We start from the raw sequence: 12,906 nt of genomic DNA on the forward strand, positions 1-12,906 counted from the left end.
GAGATATAGCTTTAAACAATAAGAGAATTATAGAATTTCTTTGAATGTTAGATTTAAGTTCAAACGTTAATCATATATCTCTACTCTTACCATTACAAATGAATTCGCCAAGTGTTAAAATGTAACCTGATGGAAACAATGGGTCGGATGGTCTAGTCACATTCATCGATATATTGTATCGATCGATATTTGGTTTCCTTGGAAATGATCCTGAAAATGAAAGAAGTTGTTTGTCACCATCTTTGATGATGTCATTGTTCATAGTCATAGAAAAACCATTATCAATAATTACGAAATCACTCTTTTTAAGTGGTATATTTAATTCCGAAATTAAAGTAACTTCATAAACACATGAACCAAACGTTGTCATCAAAGTCGGATTACTACCCAATGAGAAATTAAATGAGATTCCATCGATGTAAAATACTAATAAAAAATCAGATAACAATTTTAAATTTTTTTTTTTGAAATTAATCTTATGATTTTCAGTTTAGTGTTTTAGAATTTCGACAACTTACAATGATTAAAAAAAGTAATAATTAAAAAGAGATATTTAGAGGAAATCTCCATATTTATTATCTATTAAAAAAAAATAATTGAAATAAAACGGATTCGCCCATTAGTAGGAGATATTTTATGTTTTTTGTTTAAACAAAATAAAAAATAAAAGAAAAAATAAAAAAAAACAAAGTATCTCTTCGCGGTATTTGCGGAAGATGATAGATGATTGAGAGATCTTTGATTCTTCAATACCAGGTGTAGAGATCCAAAAAATAAAAAGAAAAAGAAAACGAAAAAAAAATTAAATTTTGATAATTTTATAAAAAATATCTTCTACCTGACAAAAAAGAAAATCTCATCCATGATTTTCATGTTTTAACATATTATCATTTTAATTTATCTAATTAATTATGAAAGATATTTTTGAATTAAAAATACACAAACAATAAAATGAAGAAATGAAAATGCATAAGACATACCCATGCGATTAAACAACAAAAATTTATAAAAAATTATATATCATTTATTATCTTCACAAATCCTTGTCGTTTTTGTTGTTTAATTCAGACAATCGTTTTTTCATTTTAACTTCTTGTTGTCTATATTTCTTTCTCTTTATGATAAACATAGTTGTACCAACAACAATGGCAACAAATACAACAACACCAACAACGATACCAGCAATCGCACCATTCGATAATCCTTTCTTTGGACAAATGAAATCGGATGTGTCACTTGAACCAACATCAATGAGATTCGAGAAATCAGGATCTAAATCGACAGAATCTGAGTATGATGGAATTGTGATTCCAACAATTGCTGATCGGAATTGTTTGTTTTGTTCTGAATCGATATCATCTTGATCAATGATAACATTCTTGATCGGTGTAACTGTGTTGTCAATAACGGCATCGGATAAGAATCTTCCATAAAGACTTTGATCTCCAACATTCAATTTGATCCATTGAATCGATCCATTCACTGATCCAAATCCAGATGATGAACAAACATCTGATTGATCACTTTCAATTGCTGCTTTCATCAATATTTGTAATGTGTTGGTCGGTTGTTTGAATCGATATGAATTCAGATTCATTGTGAATTTGATTGTTGATTGTGGAATGAATAGATTCTGATTTGCAAATGTGATATTTGTTGATTGTTTAAAATATTCGATTGTCACATTTAAGATGGTTGATCGTTGATTGATTTGTGTTGAATAGAAATATTTTGGATTGGTTGTTGGTGTTGTTTGGTCTGTGAAATTCCAATTGCTGATATTGAATTGTTCAACGATATTATTGATATCATCCAATTCTCTGATTCCAATGATTTCAATCGATGTTGTGATTAAACTTCCAGATTCTGTTATGTTTGTTCCTGTTGTTGGTTCTGGATATGCTGGTGGAATAGGAACAATTATATTCTCTGTTTAAATATTATTTAAATAAATTAATAAAATGAATAATAAAAAATCGTTTAGAAATAAATACATACTTGAAGAACAAGATGGACCATACCAAGGTTGATAACATTGACAAATTGAATTGATACATTGTCCATTGTTGTTACATGATGGTGTTCCTGGACATTTTGATGGTGTTGTTGTTGGTGTTGAAGTTGGTGGAGGAGTGTATAGCTGAATCACTGGTATGATGATTTCATTCGATGATATTTGATTGTTGATCACTTTGAACTTTATGAAATTAGAATTGATAGGTTTTATCCTGTTGTATTGCAAGATTATACCAGAGTGGAAATCAACATTAATATTTTGATATCCTTTTCCATCTTGATAATCGATTTGTGAAGTCAGACTGTTGTTTGTTAATCCAAATGATCTTCCATAGATTGTCAATGATCCACCTCTGTTTGTAATATCTGTTGAGCTTTCAATAATAGGTGTAGTCAAAGTAGATACTCTCTTGATATAATATGGTAAATTTCTATTCTTGAGATCCATTGCAGTATAACCTATGTAGTTTAGATATTTATCGACAATTCCGTAAACAGAAACAAAAAGATTTGAAAAACCGAATCCAAATGGAAGTTGATATGTCGCATTGAAATAATAGTATCCACCTTGACCTCCAATGTATTGAGTGTTAATCTTTAATGAATTGGCATTCTCTGATGATAGATGGATGACTGGTGTGTGGATCGTTGATACTCCAGATTCATTGACATCTTCAATGATAATAATATTAAATTCAATTGTTCTATCCATTGTAGTTACATCAATGATTGGAGTGAATGTAATGTTTTGTAAAATTGGTGGACGATCGTCAACAATATCTAAAATATAGAAGTAGTTATGAATAATTGAAATTTGAAGTAAGAACCAAGATACATACTATTATTACGAATAACAGTGATCTTCATTTGTTGTTCACTTGGTGTTCCATATATTGTCATCAGTGGAGAATTGATTGGGGTTTTAACACCCAGTGTGTCTTTTAGAATAATATTTGTAAAAGTATAGGTTTGAGATACAGTGTCACCTCGTACCTGGAATCGGATTCTATATACTGCGTTCAAAGGATCACCAGAACCTGGTATCATATCGGATGAATTAAAATTGATAACCAATGGCAATAAATCCAAGTCTGAAATCACATCAATTTGTCCACTTACGAAACCATTCATAAAATCAGTGATTCTGAAATCCCAACCAATTATTGATATACTATCTGGTTCAAGAGTGATGTTGGTACTTGGAAAAGCAGTGATTGAGTTAATGATTGGTGATAAATAGTCTCCACCATCTAAATAAATTAAATAAGATTTAGTAAGTCAAAAATTCGTTTTTACAAAAAATAGAATAATTACTTGATACAGATATATTCAAAGTTGCGTTCTGACCAATGAAAGAACGAAGATTGTAGTGTGGTATCATGTTGTCTTCAACAAATCCAAACTTTAAGTAATAATATAGTTCTCCCATCGTTACAGATTCCGGTATTGAAATATCAATTTGATACAACATCAAAGTATGGTTGTAATATCCAATAAAATTTCTATCGTAAAAAGGGAGATTAAACTGAGGTTTGAAATTCTCCAACACTAAAGTGAGATTGAAATACAATTTAATATCGATTCCACCTTTAGATAAATCAAGATTATTTGGAATGAATTCTAAATATGTAATATTCATCATAATATTTGAAACTATTCAACAAAAATAACAGTTAATATTTTTTTGTTTGAAAAAACTTTTTTGAATACATACCCAAATTATCATACAATGATATCTTTGGTAAAATATCACCATTCATATTGTATGGAGTGTCAGTGTAGAATATGAAACCTGCATTCAAGTTGTTTTTGGTGTAGACCGCAATAAAGTAATCTTGAATTGATCTTGGGAAGAATTCCAATTCATAAGTGCCATTGAGACTATTTCCATCTATTAGATTATTGGCTGACAATGAATTTTCACCAAAAACAATCTTTACAATTGGATTGTTGGCACTTACTCTAATTCTGAGTAGAACGGTAAATGCAGATACAGGTATGAATTCAACTGACTCTATTTGATATGTATCATCTAAAAATTAAATAATAAATATAATGTTCGGATCAAACAAAATTTTTGTAAACTTTTTAATACATACCATTTACTTGAGCAGGCGGAACCATAAAAGAATTAGTAGCAGAATTAAATATAGAATTAATTTTCAAACTATAAGTTGAAGGATAAAAAGGAACTTCAATATTATATAAATATCTTCCGTTTTGACTTGAGTATGGATACCATTCTTTTAAAGAATAATACAAAGATCCATAAGTCAAGGTTTGATCAAAATTATTTAAGATCGAGGAGTTATATGTAAAGACTATATAGCTGGATTCAGTTTCTTGATCCAAAGACACTGTGCTTGAATTCAAAATAGTTGTGAAACCTTTAAAGATTAAAAATGGTCAATAAACAATTATCGTTTAAAAATTTTATATAACACTTACCATATTTATTGAAAGTTAAACTATATGTATCATTAATAAGAGTTGCACTGGTATCGGTAATATAGATTGGCATATTACCAGGACTTATATTGTTTGGCATTGCGAATGCTCCATAGTAAATAGTTGTACTTTCATTCTTAAATGAAGGATATGCAGAGGAGAATGGAATATATACTCTTGAATTTGAATTTGTGAGAGTCAAAAACATGTTTGTGGAGACTTGTCTAAGGCTTTGATCTTGGTTATAAACAGTGCCAGATGTTGGATATATTTCAAGTTTATCAACTTTTGTGGTTCTTGGTGCTGCAGGATTATTCAATGATATCAATAAATGATAAAACAATAATATGAATAAAAATAACTTACCATGTGGGAATAAATTTGGAATAGTAATAGTTCTTCCCTGGGATCCTTGAGTTATTTTATAAGATACAGTAAATATATCTTGTAATGCGGGAGCTTGCGTACGACTACTTAATATCAATGAAAATGTACTGAGATCTTTGGTATTAAGTCTGGCTAGATTGCAGTCGACAACAGGAGAATCCACGGTACATGTCATAGAATATGCGGTTGGGTTAATGGAGGTATAAACTGACGAATTTAGATTTAATTGAATAATTTTGGTAATTCCAGGAATAGTTTCATCATATATAGGTACTCCCTGTTGCTTTATCGAAATTTCTGATGATTGATAGACTTTTTTTTTTCAAACAAGTTAGAAATAAAACAAATAGAAAACTTTCAAAGGTAATACATACAATGACAATATACTTCACCAATATAAATTGTTTCATTTATGAAACCTGGTTCTGTACTTGAGAGAGTAAGATTTGTGCTATAAGTGTTTTGAGTTGGTACGGTATTAAAAGATAACCCAAGAATGAACATTTGAAAGTTCCCTGCCCTGTATGGAGAGTTCAAAAGATTGAAGTTCCCTTGTGAAAATTGAAAATTCGTATCATTTATAGTTGAGGTTGATTCCAAGGTTAAACTGAGGACCGTACCACAAATTGAATTGTAAACTATATTTGGATTTTGAACCCTGTATCTCTTGATAGTTTGTCCATCTATAATAGTGACTTTTAAATTAAAGTTAGATTTAATTTACTAAAAAAAAAAAAAAACAAATTTTATTCTCTTACCACTTAAAAATAAAATAAATAAAAAATTAATATTCTTTGAAGATAATAATTTCATTTTTATCTCTTCTCTTAAAGAAAATAAAAATTGATTTTTTAAAGATAAGATCAAAACTCGAGTTAAAAATTTGTAAAAAAAAAATAAAAATCAATAATATCTAGATATTTTGTAGACAAAAAAAAGTGTCTCTTGTGACATGAATTCATTACTGGGTGTTATAATTTACGTCTGAAAATAGACTCAATTCAATTTCAGAAAAAAAGTGATTTATTCTCTTGAAAAACAGAATTGTGCTTTTTGTTTTAAAAAAAAAAAATTGTTAAAAAATTTTTTTCATTAAGGTCAAAAGTTTACGTTCTTTTTTACGCGGTAGAGATTTTCAAAGTTGTGTTACCATCATTCGTTAGAATAACAGGTGAACCATAGTATTGTTTCTTTAAATTCAAAGTTTGTCGAGGTCCAATGTAATGTGCTTCTGCTGAAACGAAAAGAGGTTTCATTAAAAGTTTACCTTGTTCATCACCCAAATTTTGGATAGTAAAGTTTGTAGCTTCTATCCAAGTAGGTACTGTCTGTTTTAATAAAACATATTTTATAAAGTTAATTGAATGTATTAAACAAAAAAAAAGTATAGTTTACTTTATGAGTGCCTGGTTTAAGTTCAAAAGGGTCTACCATTGTTTAATAGTTTTTATTTGGTTTATAAAACGATATAATAATTTAAATAGAACAAACAAATAATCAAACAAATTTAAACAGTTTTACATTTTAATAGTTTAAAACTATCATTGTTCTACAAACGTATATTCGTTCTCGAACAGAACATACTGACTAATGATATTTTGACAAATACTTGTCTAACAAAAAATAAGAATGTAGATGATCTATAAAAATATGACTATTTTTACTTAACTATTGAGAATTAATATCGCTTCAAATCTTATAATATTTCATATTAATATTCAAATTTTGTTCATATTATTTAATGATTAATAAACCGAGCTAATTTGTTTGAAGTGTAATTGAAGAAATAATTCATAAATATAATAAGGAAACATCCCTCACACTATCGATAAAAAACAATTTTTAAAAATTAAACTTGAACATTAATAGTTTGACGAAAAACAACGATCAAATTTTGACCTGTTACAAATCAATCAACACCATGGTTTTAAAAGCATATCTTGATGGGTTTACAAAAAAAATCTTAGATTTTTTTGATTCTTTAGATTGATTTCGTAAAATGTAATCCAATCTTATCTTTTTATAGCTTTTTTCCAATATGAAACAAATAATAGTTATTTGTATTTTTATAATACTAAATATATGTAAGATATCAAATTTATTCTTTTAAATCAATTAAAACAAAAAAATTAACTATTAATTCTAGATATATCTAAAGGAGCTGATATCAATCTTGTAAGATATGACATACAACAACCACCTGCAATTATTAATGGTGGAAATTGTATGGTTACCTTTTCAGTGGTTGTACAGACCAATCAGATCGACTTGAAATCAGAGAATTTCTCTTCAAACTACTCCCTTTCAAACACAGTAAACTCAAGAGGTGCAGGCTCAACAAGTTTATTCATATTCCAATCGGTAGTCAACTCTGTAACTAGAGATTCCGAATTTAATTTACAGTTGAACATCACCGATACCACTAGTGCTCAAATATATCCATTTATGATCAATGGATTTAAATGTTTAGGTAAATATACTATACCTATTGATGACTGAGCGCAATACTAACAGAAATCATACGTTTAGATCAAACCATTAATAAATTAAATGTAACATTTATTGGAGAACCAACAATGATCTCGAATACTATGACGGTCAATCTAGAAGTAGATTTTGGAAATGATGTTACCGGTGACCAGTATATCTCTTGTATGGTTACTAATTCACTTTCTATCACCAATTGTTATTACCGAACAATCAATTCGATGGCGAATTCTGGATTTATTGTGATGGAAATGAATCCTGGATTTACAACACCAATGCCATCGTTTTTACTAGTTGAACTTACATATATTACATTTTCCACTACTATCAATATTACAAATGTATTCCCATATAATGGTAGGTCTAATTCAAAGCAAGATAAACTAAACTGAACAAATATTAACTTTTTAAAATATAGTTACAAGAACCTCTGTGATTGAAGAAAAAATATTTTATCCGTTCAATCAATCGATAGTACATCAAGATTATCAATTGAATTCATATAATTTATATAATTTAATGGTTGTAAAGAATCCAAATTCTTATTTTACAGCTGTTACACCCCCACCAGCCACTACTCAGCAACCATATATTTTAGTTGGATCGAATGAAACTCATTCCACATACCTATTTTATAGTCTTTTTACAAACTATACCGGAGATGCGTTCACAACCTACATATTAGATTCTCAATCTACAACAGAACCAAATAGATACTTTTCGGAATTCTATGTTAACCCAGATTGTAAGACAAATATATATTAGATACTATATATCAATTTTAATTTATTAATTTTCTTTTATTTTTTTAAAAAGTCTTTAAATCAAGAGTATTAAAAGGAACATCATCATTTGATTCACAAACAGATACGATCTTAATTGATATTTCAGTATATGTTCCATTTTTGTATAAAAATTCTCTCACATATTATTCGAATTATAATATGTTCATGTTTAATTCTCCTTATCCATCATCGAATAATTTCACTGTACCTGGTTCATTCAACTTTAATTATGTTGTACCTTTTTTTAAGTATAATACCCCTTCTAATGCATTATTCACCATGACCCCTGGAGATGATGCACAAGTTCCAATCATTCCTATCATTAGTCCACCTTGTAAATATTTCCAAATGATTCATTTCTTATCTCTTCAGATATTAATTTATTTAAATCTAGTTTACAATGTTATTTTGAATGATCTTAGTTGGAAACAACTAACTTCATATTCAATGCTAGTTCATATTAATGTTACTTCAACAAGCTGTCCCATTACATATATTCTTTTAAGTTATATAACAATTCTTACACCTTCAGATCTAATTGAGGGTGATCTTTTCAGTGGTGTCTATGAAGCTGTAGTTACGGTGACATCGTATGAAACCTTGGAGCTTTCAATTCAAGACTCATGCAATCATCTTTCTAAATTTGAAAGTACAGTATCCTACAATCCAATGAAACCACAAACTCTGCTTCCAAAATATCCAGCTTTCCAAAGTAAGTCATCAAAAATGATTATTTTATTCATAATATTAACAATTAATATTCCTATTTAGTTCCAATTTCTCCTTCAAATATTACTTATTTTAGATTTTTAACAAATGATCTCGATTTATCGAATGGAGATGTCAATGTTACTCTACATTTTAATGTTACAAATCCAGAGAAAGATGTTACACCTAGTTTTGTCTTTAAAATATTCCAAATCCAAAATATTGGTGCATATGATGCAAATTTGGATCTCTATGTAATCAACTTCACAGTTTCATCCAATATGCCGGCAGGAGCTGTCGAATATTACCTCATTTGGGTAGGATATTCGCTTCAAACTAATATAATGAATTCATATTTTGGCAGCCAAGCTGCTCTCAGAATCAAGAAATCAAGTAAGTTATTATATTTTCAAAATGATTGATCTTTCATTTATTTGTTTTTCAATTTGTAGGTTGTGATTATGTTCCTCCAATGATAATTTCAGCAGATCCTTTACCAGGTAACTCTTTTAATTTGAATACAGAAAATGATAATGCTGAGATTGGTTGGACACTTCAAATAACCGATTCTTCTGGATTTGTAAATGGAACAATCCAAATTATATCAGATTTGGATCCTCTACCAAGAATTCTCACGATCAACGATACAAACAGAACTGGAGGTGATCAAAAGAATGGAAACTATACAATTAAATTCAATGTTTCTGGTCGATGCAGATCTCAAACTTTTAAATTGACCAACGCAACTTTGTACGACACTAATAAGCAAAATGCATACCTATTTATCAATACATTTGATTCACTTTCACCAATATATGGAACAATTGGTTCAAGTGCAACGATTAAGATAAATTGTTTAACATGTACGTATAAAATCCAATTTAATTGTTAAATCTTACTAATAGAAATATTATTTTAAGTAGCAATTCAAGATCAAACAGCACCAACATTGAAATCATTATCAATGACACCGGTTGTTGATGTCGGAGGATTAGATAGGTTGGTTTATATTAATTTCACAACAGGAGATGAACTGGGTGGATCAAATGTTTCCTTGAGACACAACCCAGTTGCACATCTTCTCTCTGAAAATGGAAATTTCATTGAAATCACATCAACTTTACTCAGTCAAACTGCGAATGCCAATGGAGAATATTCCTATATGATCAAACAACAACTTCCATTTGGCTTTGGACTGACCAAGATCATTGTTAATATTTATGGATTCGTCGATAATTTCAATAACTATCGATCATACACTTCAATCAATTTAAGAGATTCCGGTTTCAGTTATTATATAAACAGATCATTCACAACAAATCAACCAATATTGGAATCATCATCAGGAATTACAAATAGAGGTGGATCATTAACAATCAATGGAAGATCATTTGGCGTAAATCTAAACAACTTGAACTCTCAAATCGATTATCAGGATGGAAATGGATATCAAAATATTGCTATCAATTTCTTTTCTGGTATTCTCCTTTCATTTGATAATGTTAAATCGATTCAAAGTAACTTTATTAAAATCAGAGTTATCAAGAATGGAATCAAATCGAATGAATTGACAATTCCTGTTATTAGATTAGATCCATTACCAACCACTTCTCCAAACCCTCCAACACCAACACCATCAAAATGTCCAGGAACACCATCATGTAACAACAATGGACAATGTATCAATTCAATTTGTCAATGTTATCAACCTTGGTATGGTCCATCTTGTTCTTCAAGTATGTATTTATATTTATACCATATATACATGTATCAAGTTTACTATAAAAACAATATTATTATTCATTTTATTAATATTTAAATAATATTTAAACAGAGAATATCATTGTTCCAATTCCACCAGCATATCCAGAACCAACAACAGGAACAAACATAACAGAATCTGGAAGTTTAATCACAACATCAATTGAAATCATTGGAATCAGAGAATTGGATGATATCAATAATATCGTTGAACAATTCAATATCAGCAATTGGAATTTCACAGACCAAACAACACCAACAACCAATCCAAAATATTTCTATTCAACACAAATCAATCAACGATCAACCATTTTAAATGTGACAATCGAATATTTCAAACAATCAACAAATATCACATTTGCAAATCAGAATCTATTCATTCCACAATCAACAATCAAATTCACAATGAATCTGAATTCATATCGATTCAAACAACCAACCAACACATTACAAATATTGATGAAAGCAGCGATTGAAAGTGATCAATCAGATGTTTGTTCATCATCTGGATTTGGATCAGTGAATGGATCGATTCAATGGATCAAATTGAATGTTGGAGATCAAAGTCTTTATGGAAGATTCTTATCCGATGCCGTTATTGACAACACAGTTACACCGATCAAGAATGTTATCATTGATCAAGATGATATCGATTCAGAACAAAACAAACAATTCCGATCAGCAATTGTTGGAATCACAATTCCATCATACTCAGACTCTGTCGATTTAGATCCTGATTTCTCGAATCTCATTGATGTTGGATCAAGTGACACATCCGATTTCATTTGTCCAAAGAAAGGATTATCGAATGGTGCAATTGCTGGTATCGTCGTTGGTGGTGTTGTATTTGTTGCAATTGTTGTTGGTGCAACTTTGTTGATCATAAAGAGAAAGAAATTTAAAAAACAAGAAAATCGAATGAAAAAAAGATTGTCAGAGATTAACAAACAAAGCGACAAGGAATTGTGAAGATCATTCTAAATTTCAAATTAACAAATTATATAATTTATATGACAACAAAAATATGTTCACCTCCACAAAAATTTTTGTTTTAAAAATTTTAAATAAGTTTATTGATCATCTTATATAAGAAATAGATTGATCCTATATGAACCAGTTTAATAAATATATCAAAAAAAAAAAAATAGTAAAGTTAACCAGTAGATTTTTTATTTTTTTTTTACTATTTACATACACACCTTTTAAAAACTATGTAAAATTTTTCTTCTGACAAATCAAAATTCTGTGTACAGTTTAAAGAGTTTTAAATTTCATTTCTAATCGTTGAACCCTTTTTTATTAAATTAGTTCTTTTCGAGAAAGTATAAATAAAGAGAAAGAAATGATAGATCAATAGTACAAAACAAAATGAAATACAAGATCTTAATTCTATGTGTTATTCTTGGAACAATTTCTCTCATTGAAGCAAAGAAACATTTATGCAAATGCACCTTTTATAATAATGAAATATCTTATTTAAAAGTTAATTCGTAAGATATATTTAATCTATAAAATTGGAAATAGAGAATGGTTCTAACAAATATCTTTAAAACAAAGTCTATTAGAGTGCAAATATGATTGCTATCAAATGGCAGACAATTTACAAATAAACATTACATGTAATACCGGAAGTTGTTCATGTGATTGTCCTAACGGTGAAGTGTTACCTTGTTCTACAAATACTACCACATCTACCACTCAAACAACTGGAGGTCATCACCATTCATCGCACACTGGTGGCAGTCATTCGGGTGGAGGTCATTCTGCTGGAACAGGAAAGTCTACTTCATCTGGTAGTGGTACATTTACAAGTGGTTCAGGAACAACCTCAGCCTCTGCAAGTGCTGCATCATCAGGATCAGGCTCTGCTTCTGCTTCTGCCTCAGCATCTGCTGCTACATCTGCTGCTGCCTCAGCTGCAACATCTGGTGCAGGATCTAGTGGTGGTGGTTCAGGAGGTGGCTCAGGAGGTGGTTCAGGAGGTGGCTCAAGCGGTGGCTCTGGTGGTGGTATATCTGGATCAGGAGGTAGTGGTATGTATATTTATATTAATAAAACTATTATAAAAACAACTAATCATTGGAAATATCAAAGGTGGTCCAGGTGGTAGTGGTGATAGTGGTGCTGGTACTGGTGGTGGTGGAAGTGGAGGTGGTAGTGGTGGAGGTGGAAGTGGAGTCCTCTATGATTATTCTCTATGTGGAAATGCTTGCCAATGCCAACAAACACTTGTTGATTTCAAATTGATCGATTTGAAATGAATAACATAAAAAATATCGAAATGATTAATCTTTTTCTGTTTTTCAAGAGAATA

At 29.7% G+C, this 12,906-nt stretch overlaps 3 protein-coding genes across 3 annotated transcripts; 2 read left to right on the forward strand and 1 right to left on the reverse strand.

The window, feature by feature from the left end:
- Positions 1 to 70: 70 nt before the first annotated feature.
- PPL_11379 (calcium-binding EGF-like domain-containing protein) lies at positions 71 to 6,285 on the reverse strand (the record flags this gene model as incomplete). Its single annotated transcript, XM_020582134.1, has 13 exons — positions 71 to 426; positions 519 to 579; positions 1,091 to 1,929; positions 1,999 to 2,796; positions 2,856 to 3,266; positions 3,331 to 3,669; positions 3,731 to 4,048; positions 4,116 to 4,403; positions 4,465 to 5,163; positions 5,226 to 5,546; positions 5,610 to 5,677; positions 5,974 to 6,179; positions 6,247 to 6,285. 13 exons carry the CDS (start codon positions 6,283 to 6,285, stop codon positions 71 to 73), a joined length of 4,743 nt encoding a protein of 1,580 aa, XP_020427437.1.
- A 604-nt stretch (positions 6,286 to 6,889) lies between these two features.
- On the forward strand, positions 6,890 to 11,689 carry PPL_11380 (calcium-binding EGF-like domain-containing protein; the record flags this gene model as incomplete). Its single annotated transcript, XM_020582135.1, has 11 exons — positions 6,890 to 6,911; positions 6,998 to 7,321; positions 7,381 to 7,695; positions 7,757 to 8,083; positions 8,155 to 8,457; positions 8,518 to 8,835; positions 8,895 to 9,224; positions 9,284 to 9,694; positions 9,755 to 10,567; positions 10,666 to 11,435; positions 11,684 to 11,689. 11 exons carry the CDS (start codon positions 6,890 to 6,892, stop codon positions 11,687 to 11,689), a joined length of 3,939 nt encoding a protein of 1,312 aa, XP_020427438.1.
- Positions 11,690 to 11,960: 271 nt separating this feature from the next.
- Positions 11,961 to 12,853, forward strand: PPL_11381 (uncharacterized protein; the record flags this gene model as incomplete). Its single annotated transcript, XM_020582136.1, has 3 exons — positions 11,961 to 12,082; positions 12,150 to 12,625; positions 12,687 to 12,853. The coding sequence occupies 3 exons, from the start codon at positions 11,961 to 11,963 to the stop codon at positions 12,851 to 12,853; spliced, it is 765 nt and encodes a 254-aa protein (XP_020427439.1).
- Between the last annotated feature and the right edge of the window lie 53 nt (positions 12,854 to 12,906).

Source organism: Heterostelium album (genome assembly GCF_000004825.1).
Source record: "Heterostelium album PN500 unplaced genomic scaffold PPL_scaffold13, whole genome shotgun sequence".
NCBI classification, from domain to species: Eukaryota; Evosea; class Eumycetozoa; order Acytosteliales; family Acytosteliaceae; genus Heterostelium; species Heterostelium album.